The sequence below is a fragment of the Miniopterus schreibersii genome (assembly GCF_964146895.1).
Source record: "Miniopterus schreibersii genome assembly, chromosome: 8".
NCBI lineage: Eukaryota > Metazoa > Chordata > Mammalia > Chiroptera > Miniopteridae > Miniopterus > Miniopterus schreibersii.
In genome coordinates this window covers 7,776,339-7,802,619 of record NC_138109.1, presented here as the reverse complement: position 1 = coordinate 7,802,619, position 26,281 = coordinate 7,776,339, and the positions used below count along the sequence as shown (strand labels likewise).

The window sequence follows — 26,281 nt, the reverse complement described above, 5'->3', positions numbered from 1 at the left end:
GTACTCTCGTAGGGGTAGGACTTGGGAAACTATTTTTACAAATGACTTGGCTTAAATAGGGGATTCTTATTCAGTCTGAAGTTTGAGAATCAGTGAAGAGAGGAAATGGGAAATGTAGGGGTTTTAATGACCTGACTTGTGCAGGAAGCCAGGAGAGCGTTAAAATAAGCACTGGTATACACAGCTAGTGAGCTTAAAAACAACCAATACAGAAATAAAATCAACAGTGGGTGAATGGTTCCCTTTTGTTCTATTTCTTTTTTTTTTTTTGTTAACCCTCACCTAAGAATATTTTTTCCACTGATTTTAGAGAGAGTGGGAGTGAGGGAGGAAGGTTGGGGGCAGGGGGGAGGAGAGAGAGAGAAAAACATTGATGTGAGAAAGACACAACGATTGATTGCTTCCCACACGTGTCCCAACCGGGGCTGGGGATCAAACTGCAACCCAGGTACGGACTCTTGACTGAGAATCGAACACAAGACCCTGTGGTGCTAGGGCCAGTGCGCTAACCATTGAGCACACTGTGAGGGCGATTCTCTTTCTTTTAAATTTGTATTTGGGGGAATTTGGCATATATTCAGCTATTCTTTTTCCCTAGTGGGGTAGTGCCAGAAAGGAATGGGGTATTGGCTATGGCATACTTGACGTAATATATACAAATCTGAGAAAAAATTAAGAGTATCTGGTGAATTTACATTTCATTTGCAAAACTAGATGTACATCAAAAGCTGATTTCTTAGTCTCTTCTTAGAGAAACTAGATCAGATTGCCCTGATTTTCATTTTAGAAAATATGGTCATTTCAGGTTTGTGGCTAATATGAAAGTTAGTGATCAATATAAAGTTTTAACTATATAGTATTTACGTATTTATTTATTTCAAACAATGAGGATCCTTTTGTCACCTAACAAGAAGACCAGCAGTAGGTGGTTCCAGAGTTGGGGTCAGTGGCTCAGGGAAGGTGGCTCCTGCTGTCTCCCCTAGGACTCACTTGGCTTTCTCTGCTTGGGGGCCACAAGGAGGGGGCAGAACCCCTCCCTGTCTTGTCCCCACCTCCTCATTTTCAAACAGCTTTTTGAGGTACAATTGGCATATAATAAATGCACAGACTTAAAGCACATGCACACACCATACGACCGTCACCTGCCACCATCGTGAGCGCTCTTTGCCTCCTACCTGGTCCTTTTATAAAAGTTTTGAAGCTATTAGGGGAAAAATTACATTGTTGAGGATAAAGTGCTAGGTGGAAGGGTATTTAATCTGTAGTTTTAGCTTTTGTTTTAATTTTGAGGACTGTAGTGGAAACAATGTGATGATTGTAGGTATAGATTGCTGTATTGTTTATAGACAATTTTGAAAAACAAATATAGAACAGACTCTTTGAGAAGCTTGACATCAGAAGTCTATTTTCAGAAAGGGTGACAAACGGTTGGGACGGCTCCTGTTGGGGGAGGGGAAGGAAAGGGAAGGAGTGCCTCCCCACTGCACTCATAGGAGGCACCAACTGGAAAACCCAGTACTTTTGTCTTAGTGTTTAAATAGATGGTATTTTTAAGGTGCTGACAACTGACATCAGTTCTAACCTGGAAGGATAATAGAAATATAATCCCCACTTAACTGAAGGATAGACTTTGCTCAAGTGTGTTTTATTCTAGTGAGTTTTCTGTTCTATTGAATGACACATGGGTGACTTATTTATTTATACTTATAGATGAACAATTTTTTTTGCACCATCCCTGTGTAGAGAATTTTTATGAGTTTATTTGAGCCAAACTGATGACAATTGCTGGGAAGCAAAATCTCAACGGATTGAGAAAATGTTCCGGAGACTGGCAGTTTTGCAGCCTATCCATTAGAATCAAAGGGGAGACCATTAAGAGGGTTACATGAATTCCACTGGTGATAGATTAGGGAGGCGGGAGAAAATAAGTGGGGGTACCTCTGGGTTGGATAAAAAGTCAGACGAATAGACACCTTCTTATACATAGAGGTGGGTATAGGATAGTTAACAGTTAGCAATTAAAACGATAACAGTAATAACGAGGCTTTGTCATCTCTGCTCTGGTGCAGTGGTTGTGCCCTGAGGGGTCTGGAAATTGGAAATTACCTTGACCTTCCGAAGACATGTTATTACAGATGCAAAAAGACAATAGACAGGCTCAGTTAAGGTAAAAGATTGGCCTTTGTCAGGGAAGATGATACGGGCTTGGACATGACTACATGCCATGACTTGCTTTTAGTTAGGAAGTTTTAATTTCAGGCCATCCTTTGTGGTTACTTTAGGTCTCTGAGTTTATAAGGCTGCCATGCAGGCTCCCCAGAGCCTGTCAGGGTTAGTAAGTGGCCTCTTTTTCACCCACACCTGTAATAAGTTTTTGGTTAGTAGGATTTTTGAGCATTTCTCTTTTTAATCTCTGAATACATTCGCTGAGGTTAGTTTCTGCTGCAGAAAGCATTGTATTGTTGAGCTAATAGCTGTTCTGTAAAGAATTAGTAAAACATACGGGACTCTATTGTAATGGGTTTCTTCCACTGTCTCCTAGTTTCTCTGGCTCTCTGAATTTTCTTGGCTCTTTATTTTCATTTCTTTCTGTTTTTTCCATGTGTTTTGTTTTGAAACTAATAAGCTTGAGGTGAAAATGGCAGCACTTCTGTCATGATTTAACCTTATTAGGAATGGCATTCTTTGTTCTACGTCTGTGTAGTTGAGAAATGAACCAATTTTCTGTGCTTATAAATGCTGGCTGGTCCTTGGCTTCAAAAATAAATTAACCCAGAGTACGAATTGAGTGTGTTGGAAAACATATCTGTGTAAAAAGTTGTCCAGACATGGAGAGCTTGGAACTCTGCTGACTTGATGGTCTTGTTAAGTGATTACACTTGGTGGGTTTCTCTCTGCAGTAACAACTCACCAGTGTTGTGGTCCGGTGTTCCAGTGCTCAGCTGTGGAGAGCATGCATGCTGGTTATGCCCAGAAAATGTTGGGGATTAGTAGGGTTTTTAGCATTTCCTGTTTAGTTCAGTTGCTGGCCATTTTGGAAGGGACTCTACTGCAGTAGACTCTCCTCTTCCCTTGATGTAAAAATGGCAGTGCCACCAGGGCAGGGTTTGGCTTGGGGTACAGAAACCCCCTTAGTCTTTGCGTGCACAGCATTCATCAAGTCAGCCCACCCGAAGTCCAGGCCTGGCCTTGCTGAAGAAAATAGGGCTTCTGGAGAAGGGAGGGTGGATCGTTTTGGTCTGTGAGGGCCCAGGAGAATGGTCTGTGTCCAAAGTTCCAGCTTGGGCCAGTCCTTCGGAAAAAATACAAAGCTTCTCAGGCCCCACAGCCTCTGGAGTTTGGAGCAGAAGTGTCACTGTAACAGATTTGAGGTTAAGTAGGCAGTTACCAGATTGTGTTTGTGGGATGTGTGTATTCCAGACACCTGCCTCAGCAAAGGGGCTCAGGCTGCAGCTCCTAGTTCCAGCTGAGTCAAGTGCTCCCCGGTGTGCGCTGGCCTCCAGGCCTTTCTTGACTTGATGTTGGGGACATCGTAAATCCTGGAAGCCTTTACTTTCCTCCACCCCAGAGAGCAAACTCATTTGAAAATGTTGACTAAAATCCTTCACAGATTTTTAAAAATCACCTAAAATTGGGCTAATGTACTTTCGTGAGCTGGTGAATTTTAGAAATGATTTAGAAAACTGTTGAAAAGCTTCTATGAGTACTTTACACTCTTGTTTTCAAGAAGAAATTACTTAATAAATATGTGTGTCTTGGTAATAAAGGGGTACATAGGGATACTTGATCTGAATACATAGACTTTTTCTCATTTTTAATAGGAAATTTTTTAGTAAAACAAAACTTGACTAATGTTATACTGCTGGCTCCTTGCCTTTTCTTACAAAGCTGCTGCAGCGGTCTGAATAACAGTGCTGCTAAAACAGCGTGTGCATTGCTTTGATGGGGCATTGATTCCTTCTGTAGTGTGCAAAATTGCTTGCATGCCTCCCAGCAACAAATACATATGTGACAGACTTTATGGGAGATGAGCATTCCACAGAAATGAAATGCTGGTTTACTTTTCAGTAGCTATGGAACTTAAAAAAAATCATGTTTTTAGAAACAAGGCCTAAGGCACTAGCACACTTGTATCTAGTGTAGGAAACTGCAAGTTATTTTTAACAAAACCTAATCAGGGGAAACAGAAAGCTGACGGTTATGGAGTTTGTTGACAGGCAAGACCTCAGAGATGTTGCGGGTTAGGGTGTGCTATCTCAATAAACTGGGTCGTAATCTTTTTGTTGGTGGAGCGTCTTGTCTTCAGTTTGTTAAAAAAAGGCAACATCTGTGAAACGCAACGAAGAGAAGTGCAATAAAACGAGGTCTGCCTGGGTTTATTGATTTCCCTAAGCTGCCAGAAAGGATATCCTGTTCCTTTTAATAAAATCCTTCTGGGCACTTGTTAGTATTTAAATCTCTAAGTATTTTTGGAATTTGATTTTAACAAGGTAAACTCAAATGTTAGGTGTTGTGGGATGAAACTGAACTAGGAGACTAGAAGAAGGGATGGGACTTAAGTTGTTTCCTGCTAGTTATGCTCCCACTTACTCTCATAATGGGGAGCCATTGTGTACGTTGCCTGTTAGCACCTGCTGTCCAATATATACTAAGGAGTTTGGGTCTGGGAATCAGGGACTGTAGCCCGAGTTCAGTTGCAGAGAGGAGACTGAAGATTACTGTCATCGTGGTCATGTCCATCTTACGTACTGCTGAAATGGACATGGAGATTATTTACTGTAACTGTTGTTATGCTTGCTACTGCTGCAAAGCTGTGTTTGTCATGATTTAGGAGGTAGCTATATGTTGCAAAACAGAACCTTAGTTCTTTCTGTTCTTTTTAAAATATAAACTGTTTTAGTTTGTTAATGGGGAAGATGAATAAGTAATAACATTTGTTGAAGAAATTGAAGCCTAACCTGTCAGATACTTTTTCCTTATAAGATAGGCCTCCTGTCAAGCTTCTGTTAGTTCTGTGTAATTCTAGTAGAACTAGCAAGTTATTTTGCTTAAAATGTCTTTTTTCCCCCCTGTGCAGTGAGAGTTGATGTGAGAACAGATCTTAATAGATATAGTTACACAGTTTATTTTATCATGTATCACTTTATTGCTGTCTTCTAGAACATTGTTATACTAAATGTTCCAATAATGGAAATTTTATGCAGCTACTTCAAATGAAACAAATTTGCAAAACTCAATTTTGGAACTCATTCCTTGAGGAGAGAAAAAAAAAAAACCCTCACCACGCTGTGACCAAATTAGATTTCTGATATGTTGGCAACTTGTCAAATACAGTCATTTCCAGAAAACAGGGTGTGGGGTCCAGTAGAAGTGTCAGTACTTCTCAGTCACTTACAATTCGGGTTATTTTGGGTTTTAATCTGATGGAATGGTTAATTTTGTGCAGAAATTGTGTTGGTAACAGGTAATTAAAATTGGTTTTGTACATAAATAAAAATGGCTCTCCACGGAATCAGGAATGACTGTTGAGTTACAGGAGTCTTCTATTCAAGAACTGAATTGTGATTTCTCAGAGATGTCAGTTTCACTTACTGGAGCTCCTTTGTTTTGCAGAGATCATGATGCAGCCGTCCTTTTGGATTTCTTTTTAATAATGTGTGACCCTTCACCTTTGATCCCCTGACCTGCATTACCTTGGTAACCATTTCATTTTTTAATTTAATTTCATTTTTTAATTTTGGTGTGTAAGCTGTAACATTTCATCTCTCAAAGTGTAACACGCTGATTTCCTCAAATAGAGATATCCCTTTGAGCGATAAATTTGCAAAATGCTGTCTTCATTTTTTGTATTAAAATTCATTTCAGTTTTTAAAATAAATTGTAATCTGTGTTTCCATCCTTTTGAAATTTTAGTTTAATGGGTGCATTTCCCCACACAGTATATCTCCATTTCTATTATTTTGCTATAGCTAAATTAATTTACTGTTCACACAGACATCTCTCTCTCTCACAATACACCCCCCACGCACCCCCACACATACATACTCCCCCACACACCAGGCACCACAACCCCTCCCATTCCACACACACGTCCTCATCATCACTCCTTACTCAGTTTTTTGCAGATTAACTCCTGTTTCTTTCAGAAACAGTGGCAACTTGAATTTATTTGTGGCAACTCTTAGCTGCCACATTCTACCACCTCAGACTACATTTTGTATCCTCAAGTACCATTGGGAGAAACAGTTTAGCCCTTTAGTTCCATGTATTGGCTAGAAGATAAGAAAGTTGTCTTATTTCCAAAATTCACCTTTCCCTTCCTTTAATATTTTATTTCTTTATTTGAGGCATGAGTTAGGAATAAGCAACATTTTAGTAACATGATAAAAAATGTCCTGTCTCTGCTGAAGGCCGATCATTCAGCTATGATGATCGCATACCAGATTGCTTGATGCCATATGCTATTTTAGGACTGTTTTTCAGGCGATGCATTTTTTATTGTATTCTTCTTTTTAGAAAATTCTATCCCAAAGCAAAACAAACCAACATCCAAAAACAAAAGTCAAACTTGAGTTTATTCTTTGAACTGGCAAGATATTTGTGAGAAATCGTCCTTTAAAAAAATCATGTGATATCTCTTAACATGGTCTACTGAAGCACAGATTATTTTTTAAGTGTCTCATTATTTTATTCTCTAACATTTAATGCTGATGCTTTAATTGCACACAGCTGAAGCTGCTAAATGAGCACTGAAATGGATGTTAAGTCCTCTCTGAGCTTTGTTGATACCTATAAAAGTTTATGTCATTCATTAGAACCACAAATTAAAATTAGTTTTAGTGAGCTGTTCATTGGAGATTGGAACTCTCATGAACTCTTCTTCAGGCTTACCAGCTCGTTTTTGTCTGTGATACTTACATACCTGGAAAACTGCTTTTGGCCTGTTGGGTGTCTTTTCACAGAATCGCAAAACATCAGAGCTGAGGAATGCAAAGAGGTAAAACATCCTATGATCATAAAGCCAGAAAGTACATGGAGTAAATGTCCCAGTAGTTGGGAGCAACTTATTTATTAAACCTTGCATTTTAAGATGCTTTTTAATGAAAATGCTTTCAGCGTTGTGTAGGAATGTTTTCCCCATCCCATCCTTTATTTGTGCCTCTGATGCCATATGCTTCCAGCCCTAGGAGTGCTATATAGCTCGGAGCCTATTGAACAGAGACTCACAGGGCTAGAAGGGCTGTGCGTAGTGCTCTGCTCCTCTCCTCTTGCTTAAGCAGCCCTGTACCTACCTGCTGGGCCCCCAAGGAGGAGCTGGCTGATGGTCCCGAGAGTCACAGCTCCCTGTTGACATAATCGGGGCCTCTTCACATCTCCCCCATGGGCTCCTATGTCCTCTAGAGAGAGTCCAATACTTTTTTCAGAAGTCAAGGAGCTGAAGAGACAATAGGTACAAAAGAAAATTTTTTTTTATTGTGATGCTTTATTTTGCAATTAGGTCAATTAGATTTTTAATGTTTTCTGCTTAATACATTTTAAAGTAATCTAATTTTTCTCAGCTTGTATATGGACACATTACTTATTTTTAATGATCATTGGTTATTTGGTTAGTATTTAGGAATTCTAGTAGGTTTAGGTTTCATGGATGTGATTTTTATAAGCATGATTACATGAGAAAACCCTAGTCTGAGAACTAGGAGACCTGCTTATGACCAGCAGGGTGTCTGGATAGCCATTGGTATCTTTTAAGGCAGTTACACAGAACTAAAAACTCAAGTTGAAAGACTTCAGAGACTTTCATGTTGGTATTAAAAACAGTGACTTAGTTTGGCCTACTGTATAGGGTTTGTAAAACATTACGTTGGTTGTACTTCAATGGCACTCTATGTGCAGCGTGGATATTGTGTGTCTCCTACTTGCTTTCTAGGCTTGTTGGCGGGATAAATGAAACACTGATGACGGAGACACTGGGGACCCAGAAGAGGTGCTTTTGAACTTAAGCCACATCCTGTGGCTGTGTTGATGGCAGCTGCAGTCGTCATACTGAGAGGCAGTGGTAGTGAATCCTGTGAGAAAGGCCAGGAGCATGGGCTCGGGCCCAGGCTGTCTCGGGTCAAATCCCACCTCAGCCCCTTGCAGAGGTCTGACTCAGACAGATTTCCCTAACCTCTCTGTGCCTCAGTTTCCTCCTCTTTAAAATGAGGATGATGATAGTAGTACTTGCTCCGAGGGCCATGATGAGTTTGAGGTGAACTGATGTGTGTTAAGCACTTTGAGCGGCACCGGTGTGCAGCGTGGCCCTGCTCACCAGGAGAGGCCAGGCAGGATGGGCCTTCTGTGAAGTGGAGTTCTGGGGGGAACGTATATCTTACAGAATGTTAGACTCTGAAGACTTTCTCTCTTAGTCTTCTGCCATTGTCTTGGAGACTAGTGCGCTTCTAGAGAGCGAAGCTGGATTGTTTATGGTAATTAGACGCCTCTAAAACAGGCGCAGGTTCAGGTGGAAAGTTAAATCTGGGCTCCTAACCTTTTGGGAAGTAAAGTTTAGATAATTAAGACCCATGTAACCCATCGTTGATAGGTGCTTTTGTTTTGGCTGTTTTGGGGTACGGAGACTCAAGAAAAGACCCAGAGTTGCCACTTACTTGGCCCTTTTGGTCTCAATATGCTGTCTAACTGGCTTTCAAGGAGTCAGAAAGCGTTGAACTGATTAAAGATTTTTACCCAGAGGCCTCAGTGCTTCCCCCTAGTAGATAAGTGGGAAGGGCCTCCCTGCTGTCACATGTCCTTAGTAAGCCTCCAGCTATCTGCCACTGCCACCACCTCTGGGAAGGCTCTATGATTTGTGTGGCACTTGTAGGGACTTTGTAGCAGCAGCTTTCTCAGTCGTGGCTGCACATCCAGGGTCACCTGTACAGCTTTAAACTACAGAGCACTGGCTCCATCCCAGACTCAGCAGAGAACCACTGACCGATAGGTACAGAAATACAGGAGGTGCATGTTATAAACAAGAGGAAAAAGTTAGTAATTTGTGCCCATGTAGACCTGTGCTTCCACAACGTGGGCCAGTGCTGTTAATTCTATTATAGTTAGCTACGTTGTAACCTAAAAATGGGCTTTTGTGGTCAGGTTTAGTAATTCAGGCACCCATAATCAGCACCCTTTCTGGGGCAAAAGTCCCAGCCATTGCCTTGTAGAATATAGTCTCCAGTAAGTGGACATATGACCCACACAAAAACCAGGCTAGAAACGAGTCCAGAGCCGAGTGAAGTCAGAGGACCACCCTTCCTCCCTCGTGCGTTTACTGTTCTTGTTTCTTCCCTTCTTGGGTGCAGTTTTTCATTCCTTCCCCTTTTTTTCTCGCAACTCCTCCTCCTCTCCTTCCTCTTTTCTCTGTCTATCCTTCCGTCTAGCAGATGCTTGTGGGCGTATCTGTCATCAGACAGGAGAGTAAATCCTTCCAGGGTCCTAGCACATAGTAGGTGTTCAGATTGACCTTTCTTTTAAATATGTTTTTATTGATTTCAGAGAGAGGAAGGGAGATGGAGAGAGGGATAGAAATATCAATGATGAGAGAGAATCGTTGATCGGCTGCCTCCTGCATGTCCCCTGTTGGGGATCTAGCCCGCAACTTGGGCATGTGCCCTGATAGGGAATTGAACTGTGACCTCCAGGTTCATGGGTCCATGCTCAACCACTGAGCCACACCGGCCGATTGCTCTGGGTTTCCTTCACCTATTCTAGTGCTCGCACATAGTAGATACTCAGCAAACGTTCCCTCTGCTTTTTGGTCTCATTAGCACAGGTAATTAAGAACAGGAGCTGATAGACTGCACGTATCTGTGCAGAAATATATCTGTAATTAAAGTTTTAATTAAAGAAACACCAGACCAGGCAGATGGTTCTTATCCCCGCGTCTTGTAAACCAAGCAGCCCGGGCTTTTCCATCTTGCACACCAGCAAAGCAGAGAACAGAGGCACTCGTGGAGGTGCTCCAGAGGGTAGGGGTGCTCCCAAGGGAAGGGGTGCTCCAAAGGGGATAGGTGCTCCCTAACGGAGGGGTGCTCCTGAGGTGCTCCCAAGGGGAGGGGTGCTCTATTAACTAGCCATAATCTAATTTTGGGAGCACTCTGTGTGGTGCCAAATCCAGGGATAATCATTGCAGTTTGAAATGGAAATACAATACATCAAAGTTATGTCCCAACCAAAGCTTTTAAGCCTCCAGTCAAGGGCATTACTACAGCCCAGCTGGTATATCACAAGGCATGTGGTTTTGCTAGATCACAAAAGCTGACAAAGTGTTATTTAGGATCATCAGCTAAATACAGTATTCAATTAGAGCACTAGCCTGAGTTTTCAGGTTTTGCCACCTTATAGCAGTGCAGTGTTGAGAGGGGACCTGTGCCGGCCTGGCTCATGCAGGTCCTCCGTGCTGTCTGTGTCACTGTGACCTTAATGACTGAGTGCAGAATATAAAAAACAGCCACCACAGGGGATAAAAGAAAAAGAGCATATTGCTTCTTAGACCCCTTGCCTCTGTGAGCCACAGCCGTTGTTCCGGTGCCTCACTGTGGGGTTGGCAGTGGTACCTCTCGTTGGGGTCCATGCCTGCTCAGCGTGACCTCTTGGGACTCCTTGACCAGCTCCCTCCCCATTTCTTACCCTTCTTCATAGTTGTTTAGTTAGCCGTGTCTAGCGTTTTTCTGGCGTTCAGTGCGGGTAGGCAGACAGGTAGGATGCATTACATCCTAGTTACTCTAGGTGCACTTTTACCATCCGCACCTCACTCATTTATTTTCTCCTTGGTAGAACCAGTACTGAAGGTGTTTATCTCTTCAGTTCATTGGGCAACATCTCAGTTTAGAGGGTTAGGAGAGGAGTTTCCTCTTCGTTTAACTGAGTGACCTTCTCATCTCTTTTCTTTGAAAGGAAATAGGGCAGAAGCGCCAAGTCCTTGGCACCTGAGATGTGCGCAGGGGTCCATGTGGATGGTGGGTAGACAGGAATGTTCTTCCGCTTTCTGCTTGGGGAAGACTTCCATGATTTGGCGAGATGTTCTTTGTTTTTAGAAGAAGTCAGTTAAATGTCAGCCCCTCTGAGTAAACAGTCTGCTGTGCCGTGTCCAGGAAACATTTTCAGACCTCTACAAGCTGGGCTACAAGAGATTAAGTCGGCATATTACGTACAGAATTTGAACCCACCTGATTATGAAACCTGTGTCATCTTTAATGTGGTTAGAGACCTGAATATGTAACCTTTGAGTACACAACACAGTTTTAGGTTGTGGGAGGTTTCTTAAGTAGTTATGCCTCACTTCAGGGCAGTAAATAGAGAAACACCAGCAGACAGACCCCCCTGGAAGAGGAGGTTTTTATTTTCTTTCTGTAGTGGGTTTTAAGCAAGCTTTGACTTCCTTGATACTGTGTGAGGGTGGGTCCGGGGTGGTGGCATGCTCTCCCCACCTGCAAAGTGATGAAATTCAAACATTTATTCATTTGTTCAGTAAATATTTACTGAATGCCAAGCACCGGGCACTGGGTACCAGAATAAAGCAGTAAACAAAACATGGCATTCCCCTCAAAGAGCTCATTTTCTGGGTGGGGGCAGGGAGGGTGACAAACAAGAAAACAAGAAATACTAATTGAGCGATTATACCTGCCAGTTACATCTGTTGAGTTGCACACTCGGATCGCTGTGAGGAAGCAGTGCTGTTCTCGTTTCACAGCTGAGGAACTGAGGTACAGAGAGGCAGACACACCTTGCCCAGTGGCACACAGCTAGGGAGTGGTGCTGGTGGCGTGCCAGCCCAGGTCACCCTCCTCCAGATCTCATGCCCCTAAACACCATGCTGTTTTGTTTCTGTTAAAAAGTGGCCTAGCCTTGGCCGGTGTTGCTCGGTAGTTAGAGTGTCAGCCTGCACACCGAAGGGTCTTGGGTTCAATTCCTGGTCAAGGGCATGTACCTGGGTTGTGGGTTCACTCCCCGCCCCCTTTTGGGGCACATGTGGAAGGCAGCCAGTCAGTGTCTCTCTCACATGGATGTCCCCCCCCTCCTTCCCCTCTCCCTCCCTTCCCTTCCCTCCTTTCCTACCATTCTCTCTAAAAAAGCAACGGAGAAAGTATCCTCAGGTGAGGATTAACAACAGCAAAAAAAGTGGCCTAGTCTGTGTATTTCTAAATAAACAAAAGAAATAAATGTCAGATGATAAGTATGACATAGAGCAATGAAACCAGGTAAACCATGTACAGGGTTTTAACTATTTAAATTTTTGAAGGGTGCAGGAACTATTTTTAGATAGTGAGACTTGAACTCACTAGGGTGACTTGAAGGAAGTCACACCCTGTAGGTATCTGAAGTAAGAGTGTTCCCAGCAGAGGGAACAGCAAGGCTAAGGCCCAAGGTGGGAGTGGGTTTGGCAGTAGCAAAAGAGAAGCGACTCTAGTGAGGGGGCCCGGGTGGTTGCCTTGAGTGTGGGTGGTGGAAAGGAGGCGAGGTAGTAGGCCCCCTAGGTCATGGGAAGGTGTTTGATTTTACTGAATAAGAAGGGAAGCCATCTGAGACCTTTTGAGCAGGAAAACGACATGATTAAAAGGATTGCTGTGACTGCATTGCAGAGAATAGTCTAGGGCAGAATAGTCTAGGTTGGCAAACTACAGCCCGAGGGCCAAATTCAGCCTGTTGCCTGCTTTGGTGCAGCCAGCAAACTAAAATGCTTTTTACATTTTCCAATGGTTGAAAACAAGATGAATAGTAATATTTTGTGGCACATGAAAATAGTATGAAATTCAAAAGTCAGTGTCCATTTCAGTTCCTGCTCATTCATTCACATATTGTCCAAGGCTGCTTTTGAGCTGCAACAGCCAAGTTGAGTAGTTATGACAGAGACTCTGGTCCGCAGAGCCTAAAATATTCCATCTGGCCCTTTAAGAGAAGTTTCCTGATCCCTGGTTTAGGGGGTGGGGATGGAAGCAGGGAGACCAGCGAGGGTGGTTGGACCAGACAGAAGGGAGTGGTCAGATGCTGGATGTGCTCCAGAGGAAGAGCTGATAGGCCATGTGCAAAAACGAGGTGTGTGTGTGTGGGGATGTGCCCGTGGTTTTGCACTGAGCAACTGGAGGGATTTAAGAACCCTTTACTGAGACTGGGGAGACCGAGGGAGCCACAGGTTGGGGGAAAGGGGTGAAGATGAGGCCAGAGTTGTGTTGTGGACATGTTAACTTTAAGATGCCAAGTGGAGGTGTTGAATAGGCAGTCAGGTAAGGTGAGCCTGTAATTGAGAGGAGGGCCTACACTTGAGCTGGATAGGCCGTTCAGTGTTTTCAGCGTGTAGCACAGGGCGTTCATTCTTCAAGCTCTCAGACAGATGGAAGCCTTTAGGGGGTGTGGGTGGATAGAGAAGTTCCCACAGGGAGCCTGGTGCCCAGTGGTAAGAGGCAGGAGGAGGAAGCAAAGGAGAACGAGCCGGTCAACCAGAGGAGAGCCTGGAGCGTGGGTGTCAAATGCTGCTAAAGGCCACTAAGCCTGAGAACCGACCACAGATCTGGCAGCTTGGAGGCCGTTCCTGACGATGAGTGAGGCGGGAAGGACAAAGCCCGATTCCCCTGGTTCATGCAAAAATGCAAGGATAGGAGGGGGAGCTGTTGCTTTCTAGGAGTTCTGCTTTGTGGGAGAGGCAGAGTTGGATTTAACTCGGGATTGGGCTTTTGCCAGCGACTACTGTAGGGAGAGGGAGGGGCCGGGCCGGGGGCTGAGTATCGATGTGATGATGGACCACACACTCGAAGCCAGCTCAAAAGTTACACAGGAGGGAGATGAGGGGCAGCAGGCATCTGTGTGTGTGTGTGTGTCTGTGTGTGAGTGGATTTCAGGAATAGGGTCAGGACTTGTTGGAGGGGTAGTCAGAGTGGGGACCTTGAATTTGGTCTGATGAAAGGCAAATTCATCTGGTTAACATCAAAGCCTATAGTGTGGGCCACATGTGATTTTTAATATTGTAGTAGACATGTTTTAAGAAAGTATAAAGAAAGAAATGAAATTAATTTTAATAATATATTTTATCTAGCCCAATATATCTAAAATATTATGTGAACATGTAATCAATATAAAATTATTGAGATACTTTACATTTATTTTGTACAAAGTCTTTGAACTCTGATATGGGTTTTACACTTCCAGTATGTCTTAATTCACACTAGAAACATTTCAAATGCTCAGTAGCCATGTGGCCCATAGGCCTTGGGGATGACTGTGGAGATGAGTCCAAGGTTAGCAGAGGGGAGAGGCTGAAGGAACAGAGAGGCCAAGGCTTATAAAGATTTTCTATGTGGATCTGAAACCACTTATTACTCCTGGTGAGAGGAACAGGGATGGAGAGGCAGGAGGGGAGGCTACGGCTCTTGTAGGGGTTGATGCCTCTGTGGGCACTACTGTGACCTTTCTACCCACCAAGAAGTACTTGCTGACCCTGACCCCGACCCCATCCCTGCTTCTCATCTGTGAGGTTCTTGCCTCATTTAAAGTAGCACCTCCTTGGAATCATGGGTTTGGGGCAAGATTTTTGAGTCAAAGTAAAATTTCAGGACACAAGGCCATAGTTTTGACAAGATCTTCCAGAAATGGCAACTTTTCACTTGGGTTTTTACTTTTATCCACAAGACCTTTCATTGAATCACTAATGAAAACATTAACTCAGTGTGAGCCACTCATTACAGCGTTATTTTCCCTCCAGGAAAAAGTATCTTTAGATCCCTGTCTTTGTTTTGTGGTATCTCTAGATTCCTATATTTATTTTGGCATAAGCCTCGAATTCTATCAGTTGCGCGTAGCTCAGCAGTCCTCTGTGTTTGATTCCCGGCAGAGGCCGCATACAGTAGCTCTGAAGCTGTCCCATGCCATACAGGCACAGCGTGCAAATCTGCCTGCCCTCCTCCCAGGGTTTGAGAGGCAGGCGTGGTCAGCCTTTACCATGCAGAGAAAATGTATCTATTTTGATCCATATTGTGTCTCTAAAGGTTAATAAAAATTGATGATGAGGTCAGAAAGCTGTTTTTGAGCTTTGTTGTCCAGGAAGCGTGGCTGGTTTTGAAGGGTAAACAGGACACCCCAGCAGCACACAGGCTGCTAACCTCCCTTACTGATAGGGGCTTCGGGGGACGGCAAATGGATACCACCCCCATCGTGTACCTTTCTCAAGTTAAAATGACTTCAGGGTCCCTTTAGTTTGTTTCCTGCTGTATTAAGATTAACCAAAAAATTGTTGAAAATCCTACCGGCCCCCATACTTAGGAAGAGCCCACTTGGAGCCACGTGTTTATGAACCTCATGTTCTCGGATGACTTCTGTGTTGAAGGAGTAATTGCTTGTTCATTTTGTATGAGCCGGTCTCACAAGAATGTGAGACCTGGGTAGACTGTATGTCAGCGTCCAGACTAGTCAGCCCCTAAGAGCTTATGGAGAATCCGCCTGCTCACTGGCTGGGCATTTTTAAATAGAATGTCCTTCTTGCACCCTTGTATCCACATAAAAAAAACTCAGTAAACACAATTTAGTAATAACGTAAGCTCACTCATTACATAAGTTTTTTTAAACTCTCTTTATTCTAATTAAAGTGTTTCCATCTGATGGGAAAGAGTATGAATACCAAGAACTGGAAATTAAGCAAGAAATTAAAAGAACATTAATGGCTTTGTTGCAGTTTGTTTTGAGGTTTTTCTCCCACTGAATGGTGTTTTGCTTATAAAGTCACTCCTTCTCACATAAATCTTTATGACATCATAATGTATCCCAGCAAAAAAAGAGCTGTTTTTTGTTGCCACTTGTAAATTATAACATGTTATGTAGAAGAACCAAAGTATTAGCTTTTCAAAAGCATTGTTAACATACTAACTTAATTTGTGCACATACAATTCTAGTTCCTTTGAAAGTGAAGGTCAGTGTGTCTAGGAGACTAGGATAGTGAGCATTTTGACATTTGTTTGTTGTTTTTTATTTAGATTTGGGTCACTAGCATGTTTTCATTATAATTTTTGCCTCAAAAAATCCAAAGTACAATATTAAAGCTTGTAATTTATTCCTTCAGAAATTTATTGCTGAAACTTAAACTTTAACCAACGTGGCCAGATAACCTTAACCAAGACAGATGTGTGACCTACCGTAGGCAACCCCTTGCTTCGCGCCCCCCCCCATAGAACTCTCATGCTTGCCAGCTCTCTGCGTGGTTCTGTGTGTTGTCGTCTGGATTTGCCTTTGCCAGCTATTCGTTAATTAGTACTCATTAGCCCGAAACGCCATCTCCAGATGTAGGTGTAGGTGAAGGTAGAGAGATGACAAACCCCAAGGCCCTTCCTGGTCACATACGATCATGCCCCCACCAGAAGCAGGCACTTCACAGTTCTAGCTTTTCACACTTGCTGTTTCCTTCTCTGCCCGCCCTCCCTCCGCCCTCTGCAGTTCCGCTCTGCCCCACACGTAGCCTTTTTCGAGGCCAGCCCAGGTGCCATTTCTCCCAGCCACCCTTTCTGCACAGTCTGTCCTGTTGGCTCACTCTTATCATGGGCACTGCTTTCCATATCCCTGTGAGGGCCCTTGCCATTTCGTACTGTAACTTACCTCTTTATCGGCGCCTTGAATCCACTGAACTGAGCTCCTTGGGGCAGGGGCTGGGCCTCACCTATTTCCTTTTCCCTAGGTCCCAGCCCAGCAACTGTTCGTGGTTGTGGGGATGCAGGGGGCAGGGGGATGGGGAAAGTGACCTGAACGAGGGGAGGATAATGCACCTTCAAGCCAAGAGGAAACTTAACTGTTTTGGGGGAAGAGAATGAATATTGTTTTTGTTTATACAGGTCTTAAAATTTTGGTGGCAGATTGCAAATGTGCAAAGAGTAATGGAAAACAAGTGAGAAGCTGCTGTCTGATTCCACAGAGATGATCGCATTTTATGTAAAAAAAATGTAATTTACATTTGATGCCTTGAAACCTTCAGGTTGTTGTTCTGGTGTCTTAATTAACTGCTTAATTAATTGAATAAATTCTAGGGAAATAGATCATAAGTGCCATGAGGACTTTCCTCGTAAGAATCCAGCAGCTCTTTTCACGTGTCCTTTTTAGTACTGTCTTCTAGGCTTGCGGGATTGGCCTCCGAGCGCTGGACACACATGCCCGAGTCTGATGACTCTTTTTCACTTGACTTGATCCACTCAAGTTCAGTATGATGCTGATGTTTAGTCATTTTGAGATTAGAAATCAGTCCCAAACTGGGAAAACAAATTAGACCCCCCTGCCCCCCAACGTGCTCCCAGCCTGCCCTGTTAGACTCATCAGCACAGTGTTCAGTGTTTTACCCAAATCACTCACTTTACCGCCCATCCCTCCCATAGTACTTAAGCAAGGGGAGGTAAATGAGAGAGAGTAGAACAGGTCTTCTCGGGCTTTCTTTCAGTGTGCATTTTGGTAGCTTTAGGGCTGCTGTGGAAGCCACGTGTACTTATTAGGATCACGTATAATTAGGAAATGCCAGTCCTCTCCCTCATTCGGTGTCCCTTTGAAATACTGTGTTTTTCTAACCTGGCCTAGGAAGTAACAACTGGAAGTGTTGGTTGGGAGTGAAATATAAGATGTCCATCTCTTAGTCCTGTGTTCCAACTAAGTCGTTAGCAGAGGATCCTCTCGAAGCATTGTGTTCCTGTTATATCAATATGTACTTAGACGTGTTAATATGAATTAGACTCCCCAGGGATGCTGTGTTAGAAAAAAACAAAAACTTAAGTAGTTTGCTGAATACATGTAGTCAGTAAAAGTTATTATAAAATTAGTGTTCACTGAATCTGAACCTTGATCACCTGTGAACCTTTAATTTTTAATTTGGTCCTTTAAAAAGTTTTGTGGCCTTAGAAAGATACAACTTACAACCCAATAAAAGTTATGCTGTAATAACTTTGTAATGATTGCAAAAAACCCCACCACGATTATAAAAGATCTAATGTTGAGTTACTGTAGGGACATAAGTCAGGTATGTGGGTATATATGTATGTAGTGTGTGTGGGGGTACATATATACATGTACATATATTGTTTAATGTATACTTGAGTTTGCCTTTATCCAGATTTTTCCTCTCTCTGCCTCTGGAAATGGGGCAAATTTTCTTCAGTTAAAAACAGAAATAGAAGCGACGGTCTTGACCCATTTTACACTTATTTATTTCAGGCTCTCACCACACACTTGTTCATGGGCGCAGCAAGAAGAGGGTCCACAGAGCTGGAGCCGGGAGGGCTGACACATTGGAGTGAAAGCTGGCGGAATTCTTAGGGAGAGGTTGGCCATCCTGCCAACTCCATATCTGGCTTCAAGACAATTCTATTAGTGAATTAATTGTACTCAAAACTTGAAATTAATTTGAACCGAATGTTACTAAAAATGAATAGATTGAAGTGACCCACTCTTGCTTCATCCAGAGTTATTACGAAGGAGATCCCATGGCCTGATCTGGCTTTGGAAGAGCAGGTCTCTGTCCACATGCCACCTGGTCACAAGGCCTCCATGACCACCTCACACCCAGATGCCGCTCTCAGCCCCCTCAGCAAGCTTCTCGTCTCATAACAGCACTCACTGCCCAAGAGATGACATAGTTACATGCTGGTTATGTCTGTCACCTATGAGAATGGAAGCTCCGTGAGAGCAGGGCCTCTGTTTCGTCACCCTTGTATCTCCAGCATGTAGGCAGTGCCCGGTGGCACAGTGTAGAGTCTAAGTAAGTGCTGTTGAATGAATGAATGAATGGAGGGGTCAGCTAGCAATGTGTCCTTTCTGAATGTTTTTCTTTTGATTTGCCTTTTACATATGACTTTTTAAAATGGTAAGGCAGTGAGATTTGGGGGTAAATATAAAAACTTTGTTATGATTGAAATGACCGGCAGCCTCGTACAGGGTACCCGTGAGCTGCTGCAGCAGAGCAGGACTCTGGAGTTGTGACTTGCAGGTGCGCTCTGTTACGGCAGCCGTGCCTTCTGATGAGGAAGAGATAGAAGAACATGAGTGGTGCCCTGGACTACCTTCATATCCAGCCATCTAGTGGGAGTCTGCACAGGAACGTCAAGAAATAACAGGGGGCAAGAAATAGGCAGACGTTTAAAATATTCCTGAATATTTAATCATTTAAAATAATAAATTTTGACATCAATTAAAAGCAGAACCCCACATATTTCCTAGGTTAAATGGGCATTAACAAAGGTATAGATTGGAGGTAATTATGTAGATAATATTGATTTGTGTACTTTTGTTCCAGATTACCTTCATGATGTCATAGTTACTCCATCTTTAGTCTTTGGGTTGGGGTAGGCCAGATACCAACATTGTTCTTGAAAACCTTTGAAGAGGGTTTTTTTTTTTTTTTTAAATACAAAGAGCAAAAACAAAACCAAGGAGACAGTATCCTGTGATGTATGCTGTTACCTCAAGGTGAGTTTATTTGTGGTACAAACTTGTGACGAATGTTGCAAGGTATGGCATATATTATTTGTCGGATTTTGTTCATTTCAGTTTAAACTTTGGTTATTTATTGCACACTGAAGGAATCAACTAAAACCAGAAAAACAAAGGCCCAATTGCTCTTGAATTTTATTTCACATAGAGAAGAAACATTTCTGATCAACATTTCTGATGAACTCAGTAATATATTTCAGTTTCTTATAAATAAAGTGTGAAAAGCAAAGACCGGATTTTTATGCACCACAAAGCAAAACAAAAGCAAAAAATCTTTCAGGGCATAATGCATTCTTCATTAAACTTATTGCTGAACTGTTTTGATCATGTGCTCTTATCCAGCCATGAAAGTATCAGAAGTGTGAATTCTGGGGTGAAGAAATAATTGCTGAAGGTGGTTAATGAGGCAGAACTCACAAATCTGCATTTACAGTTTTGTGGACAAATAAATCATCAGTGGAGGATACAACTGTGAAGAAAAATTCTTGATTGCATTCCAGAAATGCAAGGTTGAACTTTTTACCAAAATAGCATTTTACAGCCTCTCAGAGGGATGTTGTGAGTATTAAATGTGATGTGCTCAGAATAGCAACCCAGGGCGTCGTGAACCCTAGTAAATGTTCGCCATTTATTCTTACAAGGATTATAGTATGAAAGATTAAATCATGTCTTAATCATGCATAATAAACTGTACTGTAATTTTATTATGGTGAATGTCCACTTGTAATTCAGTGAAGAGTGGCTCTTTAAAGCAAAGAAGAAACTAAAATGTTTTTCTTGGTGCTCTTCTGTGTATTCATGTAAAAGATGCCAGAACGATTTATCTAGATGACAAGCCCAGTGGCAAAAGATGCAGGAGCAAATGTGTAGCTCTTAGTTTTATTTTCAAAATCTGAAAATTTGATTAACTTACTGTTTCTTTCACCCCTCTCCCCTGTCACTGCATGTGTGTACTTCTAAGTTTTATGGAATTCAATAGAAATTTATGACCAACAAATGCTTAAAGCCACTGTCGAAATTACATACTTAGCACTTCATTGATTTGAAATCTAGTTTTCATTCAACATTCCTGCAGCTTAAAATGTGTGACAAGATTTTCAAGAGCGATTACATGAGTTAGTGCCCTCTGGTGGTACTCAGAGGACATCAGGCAGAGAGGGATTGACCCTGGAGCCTTCAGACAGCTCTTCTGGACAGGAGCCCCCTCATCATTGGTTCTTTCTGAGAGCTTTTCGTTTTGGTGAGGGTTGGAAAGTCCCATGGTGGTTGGTTTATGCCCATCTGTAATGCTGTATTTTTCATGTGTTTGGTGCTTGTCAGTTTCCTGCTCCCTTCAGCCATGGCCCTGGAGTTCACCAGCCCTCCTGGAGTTGCAGCAAACCTGTCCTTGCAGCTTAGGTTGCAGAAGAACTTCTGGGTGAGCGAGTTTCCAGGTGGACTTGCTGCAGGAAGATTATACCAGTGTGTGAAGGTTTTCCGTGGGGGACCAGGACATCATTTTTAGATGCATCTCTTAAGTTGCGTTTTCAAGAGGTGGGAGCCATGGTACTTCCTGGACTGATGGCCTGGGGGTGCAGCTTGAGACGTGCCCCCTCCCTGTGGATAAGCATTTGGTGGGCAGCTTCATTTTTCCCACTTAGATCCCTTGGCCAGCCTCAGTTACTGTTTGGGCTGTGGGGTCAGGCAGACCAGGAACTGGATCCCACCCGCACCTCTGAAAGGGTGGGACCACGGGCAAGCTGCTCTATCTTTTATGAGTTTCTTCAGCTGAGGGATGGGGCTGCTGCTGCTGATTCCAGCCTTTGTCAGGAGACAGTTGTGAGGTTGAAAAGAGCCGATATGTGAAAAAGTCTTAACAAATTGAACATCAGAGTGCTGTTAAATACATGCTAATATCCTTCTCTTCCTAAAAGCTCCTCCCCTTTTTTAAATTTAAAAGGTCATTTAAAAGTACTTTATTTTGGAATAATTTCATATTTACAGCAAAGTTGCAGAGATGATACAGAGTTCCCATAGACCCCTCACCTAGTATCTGTGAGCCTCACTTTGATGCCGTTGAATTTTCCTGATTACTTTTCTTATATAATCGCTGTGAACTTTGATCAGATTTGGCTTAAAGTGCCAATTTAGCACTTAGCACTTTGCTCAGGCTGAAATGGTTGCCTTGAATACCTCAATTCCGCTGCAGATGTGGCATTTGCTTCCAGCCATCCTTCTGTTTTTACCTTGGCCCATGGCTGTGCCCATTTGACATTAGAATAACCTTTGATTTTCCAGGATCTTAACACCTAAACAGTTTCCCTGTTGGTACATTTAATGAGCTGTGCAAGTGAAGGAAAGGTGAGGTGGGCAGTGTGTCAGTATTTCAGCTGGGCATTTTTGCAGTCTCACGTCTACTACTCATGCCTCACAATTTAAGTCAAGGTAGAAGCACATGCATTCCCCACCTCTGCGACCCTCCCCATGATCCTCAAACATTCCTTATGTTCAGAAAGAAACTTACTGGGCTGCCCAATTAAAATCCACTGGTACTTTTAATACATAGAGAATCTATAGTTATTATTATATAAACAAAAAATAGCAATTCACATTTTATGTACCTTTCTAGTTTAAGAAAATGATTTCCCAGACATCATCTCATTCAATTTCTTAAAAACCATGACAGATAGGCAGGGAGGGCTTTTTCACTCCCTTCATGTATCTAGATGAAGTAAGGGAGGCCAAGGAATGACCTGGTTGAGGCCACATAGTGAGCGTTAGAGCCCAATTTCATGAGATTCATTCTGCAGATGTGGGCTGAGTCTGCCAGTCCATGCCTCCCCAGCACTCCTGCAATAATGTGGCTTTGAAAATGCTGCTTCCCCCCTTTTAAACTGTCCAAATTCTAGCCCAGTGATCATGCTTATGCTTTTCTATGCATAACAATTCTTTGATATCTCATTGCTAATTTATATATTTTGTTTCAGCCAGCTTTTTACTGAATATCCTGAGATCAGCATCACTAGGCTTGATTTAGCACCATCCCGTGCCTTCAGGGGGTCATGGTCTGTGCTGCCCCTGCGTCTACAGGCCCCGGTCTGACTGCAGCCTCTTCCGAGGTGGCATCCTGCCTGTGATCTTTAGGCTACACATTGTGCTGCAGAGAAACCTTGGCATTGGACACACGTGTGGCATCTTTTTTACGAGAGCCACTGAGACACTTGAATGAGAAGATGTAGTTTGAAAAGTGATAAATGGGCCAGGCTCTTGAAAGGCTAGCAGAATGTCTTATTTAAACATTTAGATCTAGTTAGAAATAGAAGTGAGTGTCGTAAAGTATTTTTGCAAGTATGGTGGGGGTGGGTAGATGCTTTTCTATAAATTCTAATACCAGTTTCCGTGGTTTAAAAATTGAATTTTGTTGTCATCTTTGTTTTGTTTTGGGTCAGTCTCCATTTCTAACTGCATCTCATTGATCCTTTTGGAAAGCATGAGTGGCAGCCGTTCTTAGACTGTTCAGTCTCACTGATCACTTTTGCTGAGTTTTGTGGGTGTTTTGTTTTTTTCTTTAATAACAGACGAATCTATAAAGCCAAAGTGAAGAGTAAGAATTAAGGCACGTTTTAATCTTTTGACGATCTAACGGTCTTATTAAAGAACCATTTTATCAAATTTTTAAGCTGCCAGAGCATCCAAGTGTTTGCCTGGTTCTAGCCTGGTACCTGGGAGTTCTGGAGTGGCATCAGGGTCACGGCCTGGTGGCTCTCCTGGCGCCTCTAGCACAGGTCAGCTTGCTACTCCCTTAGGCAGTTTCACCTCTTGTGTGGAAAAGCTTTGTTGGTGGTGTTTTGGTTGCCCTCTTCAGGTTTGATGCTTCTAGGAAGTTACAAAGCAGATGGGCTGTCTGGCTGGACTGAGAAGTTGGATAACCATTGATCTGAGAGTGCCCCTGTTGGTATGTTTGCAGAATTCCAAATAGAGGCGTTAGCTTCACGGGCACAGTTGTGGGGAGTTGCATGTCTTAATTGGCTTACATCCCATTGGGATACCGCTGGGACTGATCCCAAGAAAGTTAGGTGGGGTCCTCGGCTTCCACTGGCTAGTAGACTTTGCTCTGGGTCACTTGAGTGTTACCCCTCCCCTGTCCTTGAGTATTGGAGTCCTGAGACCTAGGTTGCCTGTCTGAGAGGGAGGTGTTTTGTGTTCATTTGTGGTTTATTGACACTGACTGGAAAACATGAAGATTTTGGTTGTATAACTTACAATAATGACCAAAAACATCAAGCCCTCTCCCCGCAAATCAGATGACCCAGTTACCCAAATATTTACTCAACTCACATATTGCTTTCAGCCACGGATGGGCTTTATTTCCCTTTTTTAAAACTTCATGTTTTCTTTACCCACCAGATAGATTCACATTGGAAAAGGAAGCAGGCTCTAGTATTTGCATGTTGAAAATTGAGATCTGTGCTCAGAGGTGCCCTGGGACCACCACAGTTAAGAAAACAGAGCACTGGAGCAATTGTGTACTTGAAGGTTGGGTCTGACATAGGAACGAGCCTGTCTTTTTAATACCCACCCATCTGTCCTGGACTGAAATAGGCATTTGGAGTAGGTTTTGCATTTTAAGTTCAATTTTGAGAACCAACCATTCACTGTGAATGCGGAGTTGCTGGGAAGTTTGTTTTAAAGATGATGCCACCCTCTATTTCTGTGAACCCAATAAAATCCAATAAAAATAGCATGGAATAAAATTTAATTATGCTGTACTGAATATTTCATGTGGAATTAAGGGGCAAGAAAGAGTTGCCTTTAAAAAGCCTGAAGTTTGGAAGGAGTAAAGGCTTTGTAGGTTCTTTGGAAGATACTGTAATTAAAAGATTTGCTCAAAAGTATTTTTCCTTTTTGAAGAGTTTAAAGAAATCCATTGCTGTCTTCCTAAATTGATTACCTCTTAAACATCAGCCCTGCTCTGGTAGGAGCAGTGAGGCGGCTGCTCTGCTGATTTGACGGCTGCTTTCTGTTAAATGTAAAGTAGGTTTAATCTTCTGGTTTAGATGTTTAATAGAAAGTAAATGTTTGACTTGCTTTGGTTTCTGCTGAACCTGTACTTAAATCCATGCAGACAGTTTGAAGAAAGTGAAAACATCACCGGACTAGCTATTTTAAACATTTCAGGATGTAAGAATGCTAAATGGGGTTCCCTTTTAAAAATAGAAATGGCTGCTGCATTTCCATAATTACCGCTAACTAGCACAACATTTTAAATGGTGACAAACTCAGGATAGAAAAAGTATCTTTTAAAAGCCTGGGAAAAGGAAGCTGAAAATGTTCGGTGAGCAGCTGCTTTGTACGGAGGCCTTTGCAAAGCCAGGAATCGGGCTTTCAGTTGGGATGGGAGTTCTCGGGAGGCAGTGAGTAGCTCAGGCAGCTCCATAGAGAGGCTCTTGGCAGCTGTCCCTAAGCCAGAACTCACTCACCTTTCATTCTGAACCATGATTGGAAGTATTCCTGAGTCTGCCTTTCAGTTTTAGAGAGGGTGCAGTGTTCTCTGTTGTTAAAAGGTGAGGGTTGAAGTTCCATGTTGGTGAAAACAGCACGGAAGAATATTTGTGAAAATGAAGACGAGAGTTGACATCCAAACCTGGCAGCATTTCAAGCCAGAAGCTCAGGAGACCCTGGATTCTGCCCTCTGCACCCCAGACACGCAGTCCCCGCGCATTCCCTTCCCTCCAGGCTGCGTCCCCCGGAGCGTTGCCTGGCATCTCTCATTCTGTGTGGACTCCCTGTCTCCAGGCTCGCCCTGTGCAGGGGCCAGGGCATTCTTTTAAGGCTGTAACTGAGGTGAGGCCACTAGCGCCCCTAAACCCTGTAGTGACTTTCTGTCCACGTGGAGTCGTCAACCTGCGTGATCCAGTCCCTCTCCAGCTCAGTTCCTGCCATTTGCCCTTCCTCTGGCACATTCTGCCTTGCCGTTCCCGCAACACACCACACATGCTTCTGTTTTGCATTAGCTGTTTACATGCCCCACCCCCATCTTTGTGTGCTGGCTGCTTCCTGCCACTGGGTCACCCCTCAGATGTCTCAGAGAGGCCCTCCTGGAACCCAGTATGACATAGTTCCCCATCACTCTACCCTGTGGCAGGTTTCTTTAATGTATGTATTATGTATTATTACGTAGACAATTTCTTATACCCCCTGAATGTAAGCTCTTCAGGGCGGAGACCTGCCTGTGTCCTCCAGATGTATTCCTAGCAGTGAAAGTGCCTGGCAGTGCAGAGTGGTACTGGTGAAGTGAATGGGGGCCACTCACGACCTGGTGTAACTGGGCACCTGGGAGGAGGGTCTGAAGTCCTGGTGGCTTTTGGAACTGTTTAGGAAACACTGCTCTAAACTGTGCCTTAGGCATTGGAAGTTGACATTCAGGGGTCTGCAGAACGGCTGTACTTACATAGAATCATCCTGTGTCCCGGGAGGGATGTCAGTGTTCCCAGCATTCTTGGCTCAGGGTGGCCTGTCCCCTTGCTAGGCAGGGGACCAGTGCTGCCTCCCTTGCCATAGACTGAATGTGAACTGCCAATCCCTAACTCTCCTCTTCCCCACAGACCTGTGTTTAGTGCTGAGAGACCCCGTACATCCAAAGTCTGCCTTGGAAAGCTCTGGGGCTTCAGTGGCTGAGCTGCAGTTTTAATTGCTTGTTTTGGTACTGGGTTGGCTCATTCAATGTTTCTTAAAGTTGAGAAACGTAAATGTTAGTGGGTCCTGATTTAGAGAAAACCAACTATTGAGTATACTTTACAAGATCCATGTAGTGCCCCTTCCTCAG

At 43.2% G+C, this 26,281-nt stretch overlaps 2 protein-coding genes across 2 annotated transcripts in view; both read left to right on the top strand.

The window, feature by feature from the left end:
• The window catches only part of LOC308560072 (calmodulin-binding transcription activator 1-like), a 69,828-nt gene extending 63,932 nt beyond the window's left edge, over positions 1 to 5,896 (top strand). Inside the window, exon 4 of the mRNA XM_081143626.1 lies at positions 5,614 to 5,896. Coding sequence (XP_080999752.1) covers positions 5,614 to 5,622 — 9 coding nt within the window. The 3' untranslated portion in view covers positions 5,623 to 5,896. The remainder of the gene's footprint in view (positions 1 to 5,613) is intronic.
• LOC308560071 (calmodulin-binding transcription activator 1) overlaps positions 5,614 to 26,281 on the top strand; it is a 618,909-nt gene continuing 598,241 nt past the window's right edge. The window contains exon 1 of the mRNA XM_081143617.1: positions 5,614 to 5,697. The gene's annotated coding sequence lies outside the window, so the exon portion shown is untranslated. The remainder of the gene's footprint in view (positions 5,698 to 26,281) is intronic.